The following is a 19,334-nucleotide window of genomic DNA, read 5'->3' as shown; positions in this document are numbered from 1 at the left end:
AACATTCTTAGATTAAATTGTACTTATCAGATCTAGTAAGATTCTTAGCATATTTTCAGTAAGATGGGTAACTACAGTGTTAAAAGATAATCCTGTGAAATTAAATAGGTTTTACTAGGTGAATAAATTTTATCTATTATGTCATAATACTTAATATAAATTCATTATTTATTATTGTATTCAATTTTAGTAATATTAAACTTTTAAACTACATACAAATTAGCTTAATTAACATTTATAAAATATATAGCAAATATATTTTTGATGAGAAAATTTCACCTTAATTTCATTAAACAGACGACCTTCATTTCATAGATTTTATTCAATCCAATTTATAAAAATGAATATTACATTAATATTCAGAGCGGTATTCATTTATATTAAAAATTATTGTCCTAAATTAATTGATATATTTTAATTTACACTCTAAGTCGTGATAAAGTGAAAACTGATTTTAATTTCAGTGAATAATTCTTGTTTTAGTATAATTTTACATCTCATTTAAATATATTATTCAATTAACGTAGGATTTAATTTTTATGTTCTTAATTGGGTTCTAAATTTATTGATGGTTCTAGACTGCGTCTCGGGGAAAGACTTATTTTTCTGCAGCCTAGGGCAAACGACGGTAACGGGTGAGAGACTGCTCTTTTTGGCATTCTCCTTGAGCTTGGAATCCTCGGCGGAAATCGTCGTATAATTCCTCGAGAAGGATGATTTGCTGTCTCCGGCAATTCCAGCGATTTTATGCTCAACTGTATTTTCTTCTGTCCCACTTCTTTCTCCTCTTCCTGTACGCTCCCGTTTTCCTTCTCCGGAAGGTCTATTAAAAAAAAAAAGAAAAAATACATAAATTTATTAATATCTGTCTAATTTCTTAATGAATGTCTCATTGTATGGTTTTCAGTAAGTTGAAAATCAGATTGCAATATGGATACAATACAAAATAAATTGTTAAAAATGTAGTAATTAAATTTGTATATCTCTTTTATTAGGAAATATTGAAAAGGATTTACCCAATAACAACTCAACCTCAAGTAAGGTATTTTACACCACCGAGTAAGAAGCAGTGTTTTCTGAAGATCTTTTTTCTAGTCAAGTTTGTGTATTTGCTGATGACATCCTCACTAACCAGGTCAAAGGAAAGATTAGGGGTAGTGTACGAGCCACTTAAGAGATGTTCAAGAAAAATTGGTCTTAAAATAAACGGAATTAAGACGAAATACATAAAAATGTCAAGTTTAGAAGCTAGAAAGCAGTCTCAAGGTTTGATGGTTGGTAAAGAGGATCTTTAGGAAATTACAGTTTCAAATTCTTGTAAAATGTAGTTGATAGTGAAGCTAATATGGATTAGCGCACTAAAGTTAAGAATATAAGCTGAAAATGAAGCATACTTTTTAATAACTTGCTTTGCCAACTTACGAATGGTTAAAAGTAAGTTAATAAATAGAAAGACAAAGCTGTAAATATACAAAACTTTAATAAAACCAGAAGGTACCTGCGACCTGAACGTTGAAAGTTAGTAGCATTAATATATTATAAAGATTTGAAAGAAGGATGGATATTAAGGCGAATTTAGGATCCTGTGAAGGAGAATGAAGTATGAAGAATCCATAAGAATGAGAAGATAGAGAGAATAATTGGAGGGGAATATAATATTGTATGGTTTGTGAAGGTTCAAAGACTACGATGGCTGGAACATGTAAACAAGGATGAATGACGGGGTAGTACCCAAAAAGATACAGAGTACAAAAATATACACCGAAAAAAAAACGGGTAGACCGAGAATGGGATGGAAGGATGATGTGTTGATGAGTTTGAGGGGATGAAGGTAACAGGATGGGAAGAAAGGGCGAAGGCTAATTCTTGAGAAAGCTAAAACTCACCTCGAGAAATATTCTTCGGTAGATCTTTAAGCAGAGCTGTATCCATCAAACCACACAAATAATAAAGATATAGCGAGCGACTCCAAGAGGTCCTCATATCCTTAATAAGAATTTACAATTATCTAATAAAGACCCATAAAAACAATAAATGATAAAAAAATCGATGATAAGTGAAAGGCGATGGATCAATTACTAAGAAACTATCTACCCACAGATAGATAGATTTCTCGCAAAACGAGAAAAACAATCGCGGAAATGATGTACTAAAGGCCCCCTCCAGGCAAAATGAACATCCATACTACCCACAATCCCTCGGGATATTGACGTATCTTTATTTAGGATAGGAAAAACTTTTTTTGTTAACCAGCTTAAATATATGAAGTAAAAATCTTTTTTCTTCAGATAGTAGATAACCACCTAAAGCAAAGAGCAAGGAAGAATAAGGAATTTCTCTAAGGAATTAAAGAAAACCCTTAGTCATCCTTAGAAGTGTGTGGCTTGTATTAGTATTCAGCTGAACCAGATAATTCTTACGCTAGATCACCTTGGAGGCCAAATTAAAGTTTTATAAGGATATATCACTTCATCAGTATCAAATTGTAGTACACTGTTGCTGATTTTTTAAATGAAAAATTTATAATATTTTACGGATATTTTTTTTTACTAAAAATATAAACACATATTTATATGAATATCTACGAAGTGACAGTGTAACAAATTGCAAGATATAATTTTCTAATGTGAGATAAGTATACGGACTCAAAACAAAAATTAATGTAAATATAATCTGGAATATTAAAAATATTTTATAATAGAGAAAGCTCTATAGCTCACATTATATTCAACTGAAACGCATGTAAAAATCGTTTTTTATTTTATTATATGGGACTAATAATTTTAATTTTTTTGTTTTAATAAGCTCTGACGTTTATTTTATTATTTAATTAATATTATGAAATAAAAATGTAACAAAATCGACTCGATTGCAAACAGGCGTGCTTGTCTGCAACAATGAAAGAACCCGGTTTGACTTGCGGGTAGGATCTGAAAAATATAAAATTACGTCACTAATAAGCTTAGTAGTTAATACGATATAAAAGAAAATATATTACGAATAAATAGATCTCTATAAAATATACAAAATAGATCAAAGGATTAAACAGAATTTTGTTTAATCCTTTGAGAGTAATCAAAGGTAGATAAATATTTCTTGTATGTTGTAACAAGTAGCCAGGGATTAAGTAGAATATCTATTTATTGTAAATTAAGTTTTTTAATAATTATTCAAAATAAAAGAAAGAAGCTCTTTTCCCGTAAATAAATAACATATAAAGTGTAAATAAACGGTTATTTCTAAAAACTTATTTAAATAATAATAGTTTTAGTATTTACTTATTTAAAATAATATTTTAAACTAAAACATTGTTAAAGTTAGTTCTCATGATTTTTTAAACTAAAAAAACACTGTTTTTACTAAGATTCGTTTATAACAAGGTTAAAACATTTATTACTTTAGTGAACTTCGAAAACTTAAATGATTTTGTTGAAAAATAATATATATATATATATTCTAGAGCTTATAAAATAAATTGTTATTACCTTAATTGTAATTTAAATAGAAAAATATCACGAAACGAAGTAAATCCAAGAATTATGCTACATTAATATGGTAGCATGTCAATCGGGCAAAGTAACAAGATAATAGTTGTATTTAGAAAAAAATATTTACTGTGCTCAGAAGTTTCAGGAAAGTTTCTACTGGATATTTAGTAGAACTACTACAAAGATTTTGTTTTTCCATTATTTCTTTGATTAAAATAATGGGAAAAGTATCTATATATTTTTTGTTTTATCTGAAAAGCTTAGTATTCGTGATTCAGATAGTCAGAGATTTTAACAATTTTTTTTAATAGCTAAGATAAAACAACGCGGTATCACTTATGCGGTTGTAATATGATAAAATAATTTTTTTTAATTTTAAATAAAGAATTAAAATAAAAATTGATTCCAAAGTTACGCATTGAAATCTTTTTGAGAGGAAATATTGTAAAAAATGATTTTTCACTTTTTTCATGAAAATAATTACAAAGATTAAAGAAAAAAAAAAAAAAAAAAAAAACAATTTAAATTCTAATCCATATAATTTACTAACTGAAAAATTACGTAAACCAATAAATAACCGATGCCATTTAATATAAATATAAATATTTATCATATCTTTTTAAGTTAGTTTTTTCAAATAAGGGCAAAAAATCATAACAATAACAAAATTTTTAAAGTAGCGTTTTCATGAATTTATGACTTTTTTAGTAGTTTTCAATTATTTGAAATTTTTTAAAATAGCAATAATTCTTTTTTAACTTTCATAAAATTTCCTTATTTTCTTTTATTGGATAATCTAACTTAAGTTAGCACAATCAATAAGTGAACAAAAGGAACAAAAACAACTTTCTTTTTTTTTCTTTTTTTAGTCTCAGTAATTTGACTGGTTTGATGCAGCTCTCCAAGATTTCCTACCTAGTGCCAGTCGTTTCATTTCGGTATACCTCCTACATCCCTAACAACTTGTTTTACATATTCCAAAACGTTGCCTACCTGCACAATTTTTTCCTTCTACCTGTCCCTCCAATATAAAGCGACTATTCCAGGATGCCTTAATATGCCAAAAACAACTAAAAATAGATAAAAAAATATTTATAGTGTCCTTAAAAAAGGAGGCCAAACTTTAGAAAGTGATTCTACTTAACATACTGAAGAAAAAATGTCCAATAAACACAGGTCTGAAAAAGCATATTTTTCCCAGTCCACCATTTTGTGCTTTTTAAGAAAAATATTATTTTTCAAAAACGGAAAGAATCCATAATACTGAATTTTTAGCAATTTTAATCAGAAAATTTGATTTAGATATCAACTGAGTCACGATAATAGAAAAAAACAAGATGACCGGCATATTAGTTGAGGCCTAGTCTTGCAATAACTCTGTTGTTTTTCGTCGGATTTTTACGACTAGGGTGTCGTTTTATTCACAAAAAAAAATGCTTTATAATTTTTATAATACAACACAGTTTGATAAATCTAATAATTCCTAAGATATTTAAGATTGAAAAATTGAAACGGCCGCCAATTTGAAATTTATCAACGAAGAGTATCGTTATTTTTTTTTTCCTATTAAAAAATGTTAGTTTAAAATAAAGTGCAAAATGTTATTTCGTTATCTCCAACCGTTGTTGAAAAATATTTTTTTTTTAACACAAAATAGCGGACTGACATAAAAATATGCGTTCTCGGATCTATGTTTACTGGACATTTTTTCTCCAGTAAGTTAAATAGAATCAATTCCTAGTGTTTGTCCTCACCTTTTAAGGACACTATGTGAAGATTCTCTAATAACAGCAGGGTATCAATTCCAATTGTTATGATCATAAAAATTTACGACCAAAATAAATTAAGCACTGCCTACAGACAAAAAAAATTATAAAATCAAAATACAAATGAGTATCTATATATAATTTAATATTGTAATTCTATTCAGTTACTAACAGTAAAAAATAGCACACATTGTTTAGGAAAAAATTTTCTGAATCACAACTACTTAAAAAAAAAAGAAAAATTTGCAGTATAACTGAACATACCATAAAAGATAAATTCGTCGATACTAATATTAAATATAATTAATTCATTTAAAGAAAAACCAAAAAGATGGAATATTTACGTTAAAAATGTAAACCAATGAATTTTCAATTTCTGTTTTAAAATAATTGCTTCATTTTGCTAGCAGAATTATTTTAATAACATCAAATAGTTAAAAAAAAATTATTCGTTCATTTATTGATAATGACCAGGAGGTAAAAAATTATAACTGTTACCAAAGTATTATTAATTCTTCTGTGTTTAGAAAAAAAAAATATATATATATAAATATATTTATTTTTTTTTTCATTCAAGACTGTATCAAGCAACTCGGGTGTTACCTCTGCAGTTGTGGCGTTAATTCGAAGCCTTAGCTCAACAAGATCAGCAAGCAAATGTGGTAAATAAAACCGATCTCTAACGAACCCCACAAGAAAAAATCTAGCGAAGTCAAATCTGGGGAGTGAAGTAGCCAACTGGAATTTCACGACCGGTCCACCGACCTGGGATTCGAGTATCAAGAAAATCTCAAACTTCTAGGCGGTGGTGAAATGATGTATCGTCTTGCCGATAATTATCGAGTCCATGTTAGTCATTATCGTCTACCTCAAGAATTACAAAATTTTGAAGCACGTCCAGATAATCGATACCATTTATGGTTGCCTCCTGGAAAAAGATCGGACCATACAGTCTTTCTTTACTTACGGCACCAAAAACCATTGACCTTAGAGCTATCACGAATGTGCTTCAAAGTTTCATGAGTTTCACGCTACCCCATATTCGGTAGTTATGAGGGTTCACAATGCTAATGATATGAAACGTTGACTCATCACTAAAAATTACATTGTCTGCAATTTTAACCATAATTTCCACACAAAGCTGCAGCCGAGCAACTTTGGTGTAATCTGTAATGTGTTGAACCACGGTTAGTTCGTATGGTTTCAAGTGCAATCGTTTACGTAATACGCGCCTAACAGTGGCACGTCAAGTTGATTACTTCGGACTACGTACAAAGCTTTCTCTGAGTTCCACAGTAGCTTCAGGGACACGTGGTTATCCTGGTAATTTTGTATGTTTAACAGAACAACCTGTCTCAACGAAGGTTTGTTGCCAAGAGTAAATTATATGTCTACTAGGAGACTCTCTACCGTACTCTCTACCAAATTTACGTTGAACTGCAGTTGCTGATTGCAAATCGTGAAACCAAAACACACAGCGAGCACCTTCCGTACCAGTAAATATATCCATTTTAACAAACTGGTGAAAGCGTTGGTGATAGAATTCGGTACTAATTAACTATGTAAGTTAAAACATGATGTGTTTTGCTATGAAATGTACCTTCATTGAATCTGCAAGTTATTTAAATAACTTTTTACATGCTTTTAAAGTTGCGAAGTCTTTTTATGAATCACCCGGTATATATTACTTATAAGATATTTTAATAATATTAAGTTGTATTTTATCGGTAAATTACGAACATAGGTAACATTTGATAGAATAATGTAAAAACAGTAGATTCACAAGTATAAAATTTGAAAAAACTCATGTTAAAAAATTAAGTAAAAAATTAAAAATAAAAATAAAAATTAACATTTTTTAAAGTTTATATCATTTACGGCTCAAAACCTTGGGGGAATATGACAGATAATTCGATGAAAAAACTAAGTTGATAGCTGCAATATTTCCGAGAAAATCGTGAACACACACCGCACAGGTGAAATACATAACCTCCCTCTCTTTTTTTTTTTTTGCTATGGTCGAGGGTTAAAAAAATACTGAATTGGTTTTTTCTGTTTGAAATTATAATTTTGACATGAAAATAAGTTTTCATAATACTTTTATGACGTCAAAATGTAGCTGGTGTCGCTTTCTTGTTTCCTATGCAACGTTAGCAAACGGCTTTCTTCTGTAGTATTCTGTAACATCGATGTAATTTAAAAATAAAATTGTATATATATATATATATATAAAACAAAAAATCAATGTGTTAAACATACTGGTCGGTGAACATTCTTCTAAATTCCTCGGAGACATCAATACAGCCATTAACGGTTGAACTTGAACACTCAGTGCTCGGCTTGCAGTCACTGACATTGGTAGCCTGCATAAACATAACTTTATAAATAAAAAACCATAATTTTTAAAAATTGCTTATATTATTTCGTACTCAGTTTTAAGATTTTATTCTTTACTCTTAACTTAAAGTAAGTACAAAATTTAATAACTTAATTTATGTTGTTTATATATATAAAACATTACAATATGAAAATATTTTGTAATAAAATATGAAATTCTATTTTTGTGATGATAAAGAGTAACATCCTGAAATAACAGGCAACAGAATCTTTCCAGCTCTCATTAAACAGAGCAAAGGGTTGCTCTGTTTAAACTTTCAGAGGTTTATAGATCCTATCAAGCGTTTCCCTAAATAGAAGTCAACGGAATTAATCTCATAACCGACGACAAAATGTTATAAAATCTCACAAGTAAGGGTCTCCTGTGTCTAATATATATTCATTTATCATTCTTTTTATATGTATAATATTGTCGCGTGTTCACAGCTCGATCAGGATATTGAGAAATTGACAAATGAAATTTTTATGTAATTACAATTTATTACTTTTAAGATATTAATAAAAAGACAAACCATTATAAAAAAAAAAAAATAATAATAATAATAACAGACAATAAAAAAATATCTCACAATAAATAATGACAACAGTAAACAATAATATTATTAAATGTCAATAAAACAAATAGTCATAAATGTCAACAGTAATAATAAACAAAGATGACATACAATCAGAATTTAAAGTAATTATCAGGATTTATTCACAGGTACAAAAATAATGAAAACCGAAATTCAGTCCTATTGGCAAAAGACATTACATGACCGCTAGTCTTAACACTTTTAACCACTAGTCTTGTATTAACAACAATAGTACAACAGATACGACAAGTATAAAGTTCTTTCACTGCAATTTCCTTTGTTATTTACAAATAAAACAACCCTAACGGTTTATTAATGAAATTTAGTACATTATCTCTTTTATCTATAGTCTTACGGTAACTCACTAAACCATTATTTGTGATGTTACCTTAGTTGCGCCGACTTAGTTCATCTTGAAATTCGCTGCTTCACTGACCTCCTCACAGAATACTCTCGCTGAATGACGTTTTGCTGACTGATTCGCAGAATTCACATACCAGACTTCATCTCGCAGACTCAGATCTGCAGACTATCATTTCGCAACTCACCTCGCAGACTCTCCTCGAAGAACTATTTTTAACTGGTCTTCCCCGAAGTATTATACTCCTATCCTCTTTGCCTGCCGGACCGGACCCAACACGAAGCGTGAGAACGATCGACCGAGCCCCTTTCGTTCCCATGCATTCCAAACCTTGGTCCAGTAACTCTTCTCACAGAACGACATGTGTTTGTTGTGTGTAAGTGGGTAGTGTTACAAAAGAAGATTGTTAAACGGACCTGTTACCTTTACTAAAAGGTTTTATGTTAGCCCATTTCTGGATTCCTCCCATTATTATGTTTTCTACTACTTTCTTCTTAATTGGGAGGGATCCGTTACTCAGGTCCGCTATAACGGTCTTGTTGCAATATACGAGGTGTGTGAGAAAAGTAATGAGGTTGATAACACTGCGAGCGATCTGGCAAAGATGTGCCTACCGGTCTGTGCTAGACCGGTTTGTTCATCCATTCCACATACTCAGTACGAGTTTCAACGCCGTTCAACCGACACATTATTTTTGACAGCGCCATCAATGAACTTGTGTGTTACAAAAATGGAGCATCGGAATTTAGAGCGACGTTGTGCAATCAAGTTTTGTGTTAAAATTGGGGAATCTGCGACTGTGACCTTTGAAAAGTTGAAACAGGCCTACGGGGAACATTGCTTATCAAGATCACAATTTTCTGCTGGCACAAATCATTTTTGGAAGGCCAAGAATACGTTGAAGATCAACCTCGCTCAGGGAGACCTTCAACTTCAAAATCTGACGAAAACATTGAACATGTGAGGGATCTTGTGAGATCAGACCGTCGTTTAACAATAAGGATGATGAGGAACAGTTGAATTTAAACACTTTCACCCTACATTAAATTTTCACACATGATTTGGACATGCGAAATTGGTGCCGAAAAACCTCACAACGGAACAGAAGAACAATCGAAGAAACGTGGGTGTTGATCTTCTTGAGAGGATTGACAATGATCAAGAATTCTTCAATCGTGTGATCACTGGTGATGAATCCTGGATATTTGAGTTCGATCCTGAAACAAAGCGGCAAAGAGAAGAGTGGCATACTTCGTCATCTCCTCGACCGAAAAAATGTCGAATGAGCAAATCAAAGATCAAATCCGTGCTGATTTACTTTTTTGACAGTAGGGGTATTGTGCATTAAGAATTTGTTCCTCCAGGACAAACTGTCAACCAAGTGTTTTACAAAGGTGTCCTTGAAAGGCTCAGGAAAAGAGTGATTCGTGTCAGATCAGACATTGCAGACAAGTGGATGCTTCATCATGACAATGCCCCGTGTCACGCGGCCATTTCCATCAGAGAATTTTTGACCTCAAAACGCATTCCTACGGTTCCTCAACACCCCTATTCACCTGATTTGAGTCCTTGTGACTTTTTCCTTTTCCCGAAATTGAAACATGTCTTAAAAGGACGTCATTTTGGAACTCTGGAGAACATTCAAAAGACTGTGATCGACCAGTTAAAAGCCCTACCAGTGCTGCTACCAGGAGTGGGAGTAACGACTCCGCCGGTGTATAGCTGGCCAAGGAAACTACTTTTAAGGGAATAATATTGTTGTTTGAAAAAAATAAAAACTTTAGTAAGTAAAAAGTCAGTCTCTTTACTTTTCTCACTACTTCTTAACATACAGCGCTTTTATGGAGTAAATTATCTGAGAGAGATTACGGCATTTTAAAATCATTCCAACGCCAATAATGGTATATTTATTGTTTTGACGAGTCGGATTTCACACTTCAATTGAAGTTTTATGAACGTTCACTCATAATTAGACTTTTTTTTTGTCTATACATAAACAATCATATTATTATGAAAGGGCACCAAAGGGGTTGAAATAAAGAATTTACGTATTTACTGTATTCTATGACGCTTGGAAAAATGTATGCTAAAATAAGGTAACAATTTTCATATCGGTTTAGTTGTACTTGAGATTACATCGGATAAATTAGTCTAAAAATATTTTTAAAATATGGTGTTTACACTTCTATATGTTTCCAATTCTAATCACCATTTAAACCTCTTTATTCCGTTCCAGTATGTTAGAAAAATCTTTTCTTCCCAAAATCTTATCTTTGGTAAAACAGTCTAATGATCTCAAAACTTCATTATTCATTAAATAAACATGAATCCACATCTTTTTGGCCACTACCCTACAGCAAAAGCAATAAGGAAACGATGTGTTCTTTGATATTACTGAACCTTTGATCATATTTAGATTGATGGTCTATTATTTAAAATCGGTTTTTTTGTTCTTCACATTTAAATCAATCGCTTCTCACTGATACTATTTCTCAATTTCATGTCATGGTATTCATCCAGTCGGATAACAGTTGGAAGATAATCGTCTTCTACTACTTTCAGGCGTACCACAAGACTCAATACTTGATCTCATTCTATACAATATGTACAATTTGATATGCCTCTCTGTCCTATGGCAACTATAGGCTCAGATATATTGTTATTTTATATTTATCTGACCGCCCGCAAAAGTCATCTTAAATTTATGAAATTACCTTACTAACCTTGAAGCCTGGTTCACAAAGTGAAACATTAAAATGAACACTAACAAATCTGCATAAGAGAATCTTACTTTGCAATGTCAAAATCTGCATCTGTCTATCTATATAGTAAACAAATGTCGAATTAATAGTAAATATATTATATTTTAAGCTTTGATTTAATGTTTCTTTTGTTTATTGATTAACGTCATCATTGATAAAAAATCTTAACTTGTAATTAACTTATGACCTTACGTAAAACGTTAGTAGACATAAGGTTCAAATCTATCAGTAAAAATGCAGCAAGCCAAATTAACTCGAGTTGTTATAAACTACTCCGGTAGTTTAATATTATAAATTATTTAATATTATAAAATTTCGCATAGTAAGAGTACAAGTTATCGTAATTTCATATGGATATTTAAATTTATTCGCGTTTTTCAACTCTTTTTTTTAAAAATCAAATGCTGAAATATAAATTTTGCTTACAAGCATAAACATATAAGCATTGAAATAAATAATAAGATAAGAATTTTATACTATTATATAAAGAAAAAGAGGGTTTTTTTTTGTTAGGGATAAACAAAAAAACTACTCAATCGCAACCAAATTTTTACCCATGTTTTAGGCGTAACAGATGTTTTTTTTTTTTTTAGATATATTTCATCTCGAAAAATCTCGAAAAAAAAAAATATATGTTGTAGTAATGATTTTTCAGTTGAAGCACAAACTTTAATGAATTAAATTAATTAATGAACTGTGAAGTATGAGTTTCTATCACTGCGTAAGCTGGGTTTGACCATTAAATAAAATAATATTAAATAAATTTAAACAATTTCTGTTTAACAATAATGTGTTTCCCGTGGGGACTGCGTGTGAGGCTAGATTCGTGAGGTATGAGAGCATCTCGTGGGAGGCTAGACCAATCATCACCATCAACTGGTAACAACGGGGTGCCCCAAGGGCGCTGTTTTGATCGTTCAATCTTCAAAATTCAAACGGAGTATTTGTTAATAGGATGAAGGCTAATTGTTGCATACATCAGGTATACTCTCGATATAACAGATCACGGTTATTCGGAAGTGTGTGTGTGTATATATATAATATATATATATATATATATATATAAAGTTTTCTGTTTGTTATCGCATCACACGAGAACCAACCGACCGGTTACTTTCAAATTTAGAGGATACAATCGTGTTATTCCAGGGAAGGTTTTAAGCTATCAACCGAGACCCCTAGCTCCCTTAAAGGTTAAGATATTAAAAATATTCATTATTTCTTCACCCCCAAAAAGGGTGAAGCTGTGAATTAAAGATATTCATTAAGGGAAAAATAGATTAATCCTTTTACTTCATTATTATTTTTCTGCCACCATGGCAAAGAAATGCGTTATGAATTTTTCGTCGTCAAAGGTGGGTGTACTTTAGTTACCATAGTACTATTATTCTGTTTTTTGTAATTTATTTTTTTTCAGGTTTCTATAAATCCTGAATATTAAGATTACTATTTATCAGTATTATTCCCACAACCGTGAGGATAACGTAAAATGTGGAGGTCCTGGAGGTGGAGCAATCTGAGTAGATGGGAATGGCGAGCGAAGCGAGCTCTGCAGCCACGGGGTTGGCCACAAGGAGTACTTGAGTTGGTTCCGGGATTCGTCTGGGTTGACCTGGGCCCCATGGGTCAAGATGCTGGCTAGTCGAGCCGGCTAGTAATAAGATATAAAAATAAATAAATGAGATTGAAATAAATATAAATTTATTTCTACCTCATATGTAATTTATAGATTCTAATATATTAATATATTTATTAATGATTTAAATGATAGACTTATAACACGTTCACGTAAATTTGATAATAATAAATTTTTGAGTACTGGAAAATTACTAAAAATCTGTTTTAAGATTGCTGTAAATAGTAAAGCTTTGATTACTCCTGTGGGATCAGCAATGCATAGAGAACAGAAAAAGTTTGCAACTAAACATTGTAAAAAGAGCAAAACATTTTTGTAGTATTATATACTTTATAAACATAGAAAATTTAATTAGTTTTTAACCCTAGATTTATATAACAATGCCCATTTTTTGAATTAGTACTTAAAATTTGGAATTTTTATTATTAGTGTTTTTTATTCAATTAAAAATTGAATAAATTTTGTTTTTTGATTTGTAGTTTTAATTTCTTAACTGATATATATTCCTAACCACCGTGGTGTAATGGTACCAACTCAGTCTTTCATTCAGAAGGTCCTAATTTGAATCTCAGTCATGTTCATACACTAAATTTCCATCCACTTCAGATAAACTTCAACCGTATGTGGTGAGCTAATCAACCGTATAAAAATAAAAAAATAAAATATTGTGAAAAAATAATACTAAATAATAATTGAAATTATATCTTTAAAAAACCTGTCGGTGGACGGTAGTTCTCCTAGCCGCCGTTGACGTTTTTTTCTTGTAGGTTTTGGTTTCGTTGGCAAGAGGGCGGCCGGTGGAGCAGCAAGCAATGGTGGAGGTGGTTGCCTCCTCCTTTGTTCCAAACTGATTCGAGATACTCGAACTTCCGGTGGCTGGCTGCACATGTATCCTGAATTGTAACTGTCTTGTACCCATCGAGCTACTGCTTTCTGTCTCCTTAATTCATTAAAATGAAAACATATGTAATGTTTAAAATCGCTTTAAAGGCATTTATTAAAAACAAGAAACTCTATCGTTAATCATGCGTTTCATATGGAAGTAAGATTCTATAGATTCAGTTTCATTAGTATTATAAGTAATAACATTTATTATTTTACACTCAAAATCATCTACAATCACTAAGTTATTTTGAATAACCTGGTCTGAGCTATTAATATATAATATTACATATTACGGGTTAGTTCTGTTGCATTTATTTAGAAAATTTGATTTTTCTGGATAAATTTTTTATCAGATTTTCTTCAGTCGACTACTTTTGTATTCAATGTACTGCATTTTTTTTTAGCAATGCCACAAATTTTCTTAAAATGTTCCTATGTTTATAGAAAACATTATACCCGCTATAAAGTTAACTATCAATATTAACTATTAACTATCAATAGTTAATAGTAATTTTAAATCTACAAGAATTTAAAGCTTTATTAATACTCTTGTTTATCACTAACATATAATAGGTTAAGAATCAAATTTTAAGTACAGGTGTGTGAAATAATTTATAGTTCATAAATTTTTCAAGAAAAACCCGACAAAAGTCGACAGATTCTGTAGATATTATACTAAATATTTCAGAAAGGTTTTTAAAACTTTGAAAGTTTATAAGAATTTATTCAGAAAATTCACATGCAGAATCGGTTGAGCTGTTATTTTGTAAAAAATTCTGATATGAACACCACATGACTTCCTTGTTCGCCTATTAAATTACATATACACATTTTTTTCTGCACTTCATTTAAACTTGTTTCATTTGAATGTTAGATACGATCCTTTAATAAAGAGAACAGTTACACAATTGCTGAAATATTAGTTTTTATTAACATCAAATATTTACACAATAATTAATTCAACAGTCTTACGTGAAATATTAGGATAGAGTAAAAGTTACTTTATTACTCGTATTACTAGAACGGTATTATTCGTATCTTCGTGGTCACTGATCAAAAAAGTTTCAGATTTTTGATTTGTCGTATGTCGTAAAGTTAATAATAATTAAACTATTCCGTTTAATGAACTTTTGTATTGGTTACCAATGTTAATTTCGACCTTACGGTGTAAAATATTCAGTTTTTATTATTAGGTTATTTGATGAATAATAAAAAATGAAAAAGAAACAATCATACAGGAAAAAGAAAGATAAGATGAACAGATATAGCTCAAAAACCCCCAAGAAGATGAAAATGAAGAGGAAGAAAATGTTAAAACCAAAGAGAGAATAAGAAGGAAGAAAATGCTGTAAACCAGAACAAAAAAGAAATAAACAGGGATAAAAAGTTGCAAACAAAGGAACAATAAAAATATTAAGATGATAAATATAAAGAGGAAAAAAATGTTAAAACCAAAGAAAGAATAAAAAGATTAAGAGAAGATGATCAACATAAAGAGAGTGAAAATTTGAAAACTAGAGAACGTGTACACAAATTAACATCAGAAGAATTATATCAAACCAAAGAGCGATTAAATGGTTGGCAATAAAAAATAAATAAGCGAAATTGTAATTAATTCCGACTTAGGGAGAATATTCAACGACAATATCAGAAGAGTAATGAACTAAAAGATAAGAATTTTTTGCAATTTATTAAAGATCGGGCATGTATGCCTCAGTGTATATGTTGTTCTTGTGAGGGTCTACTTTTTAGTCACTCTGTGTAGTTAAGTTTAATGTGGATAAAATTAACAGAAATTCCAGAATAATTAAATATAATTAAACTACAAAATCCAAAAGTAATACCGTTCTTAATTATAATTTTCAATAAATATTAAATAATCAGATGTTTCACCATATAATAAATAAATAAATAATAATAATAATTTAATAATATATTAAAATTACATATACAATTTTTAAAAGTACATAAAATTTTACTTCACTAATAACGTCTGATTTTTTAAATTTTTATTGATATTATTGAATAATTATTTACTGTAAAAGTTTCTACAATCACGGGTTAATAATTATTAATAAATCAATATATTTAAATTAAAAAAAAAGTTAAATGAAATAAATTAGGGTCTTCCCTTGTAAGATCCAAATATTTCATTGATTAAAATTTTATTTGGCTATTACCCTGGAACTAATGAAAATAAGTACCACTTATGATATATCGATGAAAAGCTCTCCATGGGGGCTTATTACTGCAGTCAAGAAAAATCATCAATGGATATTTTTGTTGAAATCTGAAAAGTGAAATTTTTCCTGATCACAATTCTTCCTTTCCTTTGCACAAGGAAGTAAAAATATAATAAATTTCGACTAGCATAATATTCTTGCAAGAATAATAATAATGTGTTATTCTGTTACCATAAGTAATGCTTCTTTGTTTTCACTGGGAATACTGTAAACGATATCATGTTCCTGGGTATTGTAGAAAATGTATAATTCCACAGTTAGGCTCAGATTATCGCTTTTAATCTGACTGAAGACGGAGTATAGTCATAATATCAATCAAAAGTCTGGGGTTTCCTAGAGATAACCGTTCCACAAGTCAGTGAATCAGTCAAACAATCTCAGTTGCATATCCTCGCAAGGAAGCTGCCTCGCGTGCAGATTCCTATGTGTGCATGCGCACAACAGCCAAACACCACACCGCTGGGACTGTGAAGCGGACAGTTCCACACAAAGGGTTTTGTATCTTTTTCATAAACTGGGAGATGGTTACTGACGTTAAGCTTAAGGATTATATATTGTACAAGTATAAAGAAAGAATTGAAGAAAAAAGGACTCATTATACTAAATGTTATTGACAATATCAAGTAGAAATAGGGGGTGCTACCCCCTACTACTCAAAATATCTGATGAAATAAGGACATTTATATACAGAATGAGATTAGCACAGTGCATATCAACGACTCAGTATTGACTCTTTTAAATTATGTTACTAAAAAAATGCTTTTAATTTAGAAATTAAAAAACAACCGAAACATCTTCATTTGAAGAAATCTGATAATTTTGCAAAACTACCAACAATTTGCTTGAAATATAGATAAAAATTTTTATTTTCTAAACAAAAGTACATCATTAACATTTTATATAAATTAAAATTTAATTTTCCAAGTTTGCTACATTTTGATTGTCTTTATAATAAAAAATATAACATCTTTATGTCCAACTTAAGTTGTAATTTTATGTTTTTAATGGTTATTTCTGGATATTTCTGAAGATTCTTTATTTTTTAATAATTGTAAATGTACGATTAAATAGCACTGCATCGTTTTTGAGTTATATTTTAACTCACAATAATCATTAAATAACACACCAGGTTGGTCTAGCGGTAAACTCATCGTCGTAAATCAGCTGATTTTGAAGTTGAAAGTTCTCAGGTTCAAATCCTAATAAAGATAGTTAGTTACCTTTATATGGATTTGAATACTAGATCGTGGATACCGGTGTTGTTTGGTGGTTGGATTTCAATTAACCACACATTTCAGAAATGGTCGGTCTGAGTCTGTTCAAGATTACAAACTTACCGGAGTAGTTACATTACACTGATAAGTCGCTAATGACTTTAATTGTTAATGCGACTATAAATAAAAATTAAAAAAATGATTAATAAATGAATTTCCTAAAAAAAAAAAAAAAAATAAAGAATTTAATCTGTTAAGAACGTAATATATAATATAGATCACATCTGAAAAGGATAATTTGCCTAGGTGGATCAATGGAAACTGTGGTGAATGCTTCACTCGAGTAGCATCACAAAATAAAAAATTTCTAGTACATATTAATAATAAATACAGGAATAATAGTGTATTAAATATATAGAGGTATTAAATATATAAAAAAAGAACAAAATAAATAATTCAAAATGAAAATTATTTGAGTAGTATAAATCAAACGAAGATGCGCGAAAATTCAAATTAAATTTGTTTTATTAAAAAAAAACTCATCCTAAAAGAAATTATAAAAAAATATTTTATTTTTTAAAAAAAGTTTAGTATTTTATTTTTAAAACGTTTTTAGTGGGTAATCTTTTAAATGGAGTTGGTAATTTATTATAAGTAGGAACGGATGCATAACAAGGCCCTTTTTTCGTAGACTGGTACATACTCAGTTAAATGAAAATGATTCAGGTTTGATAGAAAATGATATTGATTAGAACACATGATAGTTCTGTTTTATCTAGAAAATTTTGAAAAAAAAATTTTAATCTGATTAATTATTTAATTACATAAAAATAACATTTGCAAATATATTGATTCTAATGGTGTATAGTGTTAACTGGTTTAGTGCTTCAAGACACACCCGAGCAGGCGCGCACCCACCTTCCCACACACACACACACACACACACACACACACACACACACACACACACACACACACACACAAACTTAACAATTACATGATCAAGCATGACTAAGTTATCAATTATTTTCAAAAGGACTCCGGATTAATTAAATACTCTTATATAACTAAGAACAAATATACATCCACTCCAAGGAAATAACCAGTTTTCCCTTCCTTTCAAGTAAACAACTCCGCCTCCTACAATGTAACGCGTTTATTTTACATGCGTTTCTTATTTTTAATTAAGAAAGTGTTCTTTTCTAATAAAAATTCTCTTGTACCGAAGCTGAGATATGCTATGGAACATATCAGCTGCTACGGTTGACGACAGCGTCTTACTGTCTTGTATAGTGTAGTTAGATAGCTTCTATGTCAGTCAGATCATTCAGGATTGGATACTGAAAAAAAGATTGGTATTTGGAAGAATGCTCTTATCCGAGAACTTCAGGTGAAAATATGCGTAAACAACTATTTTTAAATGTTAAGAATTTAAGACCATAATCGCTCAACCAATATATATCATGATTCTCACTTAAAAATTACAAAGAAAACAAAAATTAAATTACCTTAGTTTCTGCAAGTTGTTTGACATATCTAAAAGGCAAACAGCGTTTGTTTTTCCTTGCAGCAGCCACTGGGAGACGCATGGCATGTGGTAGTAATGTCCGCATGCCATTATCACTGCAACAAAAAAGTATAATAAATAGCCTACCTATGGTTTTAGGCTTTGAATATATCTTATTCAGTACCAGATTATAATAATTTTATTAGTATCAAGAGATTAAAAATTTTATTCTGTGAGACCGGTAGTGACTGAAGACAATTTACTAGGTATTCATTACTTTAACCATTTGCAACAGAATCATCAGAGATTTTGTGGCAAAATATATTTTTGCCACAAGTATAGTACTTAAGATGCTAGAAATTAAAAGAGAAAATTAAGAAATTAAGAAGGAAAATAATGATTTTTGAATAGAAAAAAATATCTTTTTATTAACTGTTTACTTATTAATTAATTAAATTTTTTGTAACATTTTGCTAGAATCCTTTTAATTTGCTATATTA

General features: G+C 30.2%; 1 protein-coding gene across 1 annotated transcript; it reads right to left on the bottom strand.

Annotated features, from left to right (window-relative positions):
* Positions 1 to 382: 382 nt before the first annotated feature.
* Positions 383 to 18,947, bottom strand: LOC142320212 (uncharacterized). The gene is made up of 4 exons (XM_075357902.1): positions 18,836 to 18,947; positions 13,701 to 13,925; positions 7,514 to 7,617; positions 383 to 823 (listed from the first exon to the last, which is right to left on the bottom strand). Exons 1-4 carry the CDS (start codon positions 18,943 to 18,945, stop codon positions 546 to 548), a joined length of 717 nt encoding a protein of 238 aa, XP_075214017.1. The 5' UTR covers positions 18,946 to 18,947; the 3' UTR covers positions 383 to 545.
* Positions 18,948 to 19,334: the final 387 nt, after the last annotated feature.

Source organism: Lycorma delicatula, chromosome 2, assembly GCF_047948215.1.
Source record: "Lycorma delicatula isolate Av1 chromosome 2, ASM4794821v1, whole genome shotgun sequence".
In the NCBI taxonomy this organism is placed as follows: domain Eukaryota; kingdom Metazoa; phylum Arthropoda; class Insecta; order Hemiptera; family Fulgoridae; genus Lycorma; species Lycorma delicatula.
This window is presented reverse-complemented; position numbering and strand designations above follow the sequence as displayed.

What these genes read in the sequence shown, in the direction of transcription:
- LOC142320212 (XM_075357902.1), bottom strand. Translation starts at nt 18,945, where the DNA reads ATGGCATGCGGACATTACTACCACATGCCATGCGTCTCCCAGTGGCTG. An exon ending in AACAACTTGCAGAAACTAAG is followed by an intron (nt 13,926 to 18,835) that starts GTAATTTAATTT and finishes TAATGAATTAAG; the next exon opens with GAGACAGAAAGCAGTAGCTC. An exon ending in GAACTACCGTCCACCGACAG is followed by an intron (nt 7,618 to 13,700) that starts GTTTTTTAAAGA and finishes ATGTTTATGCAG; the next exon opens with GCTACCAATGTCAGTGACTG.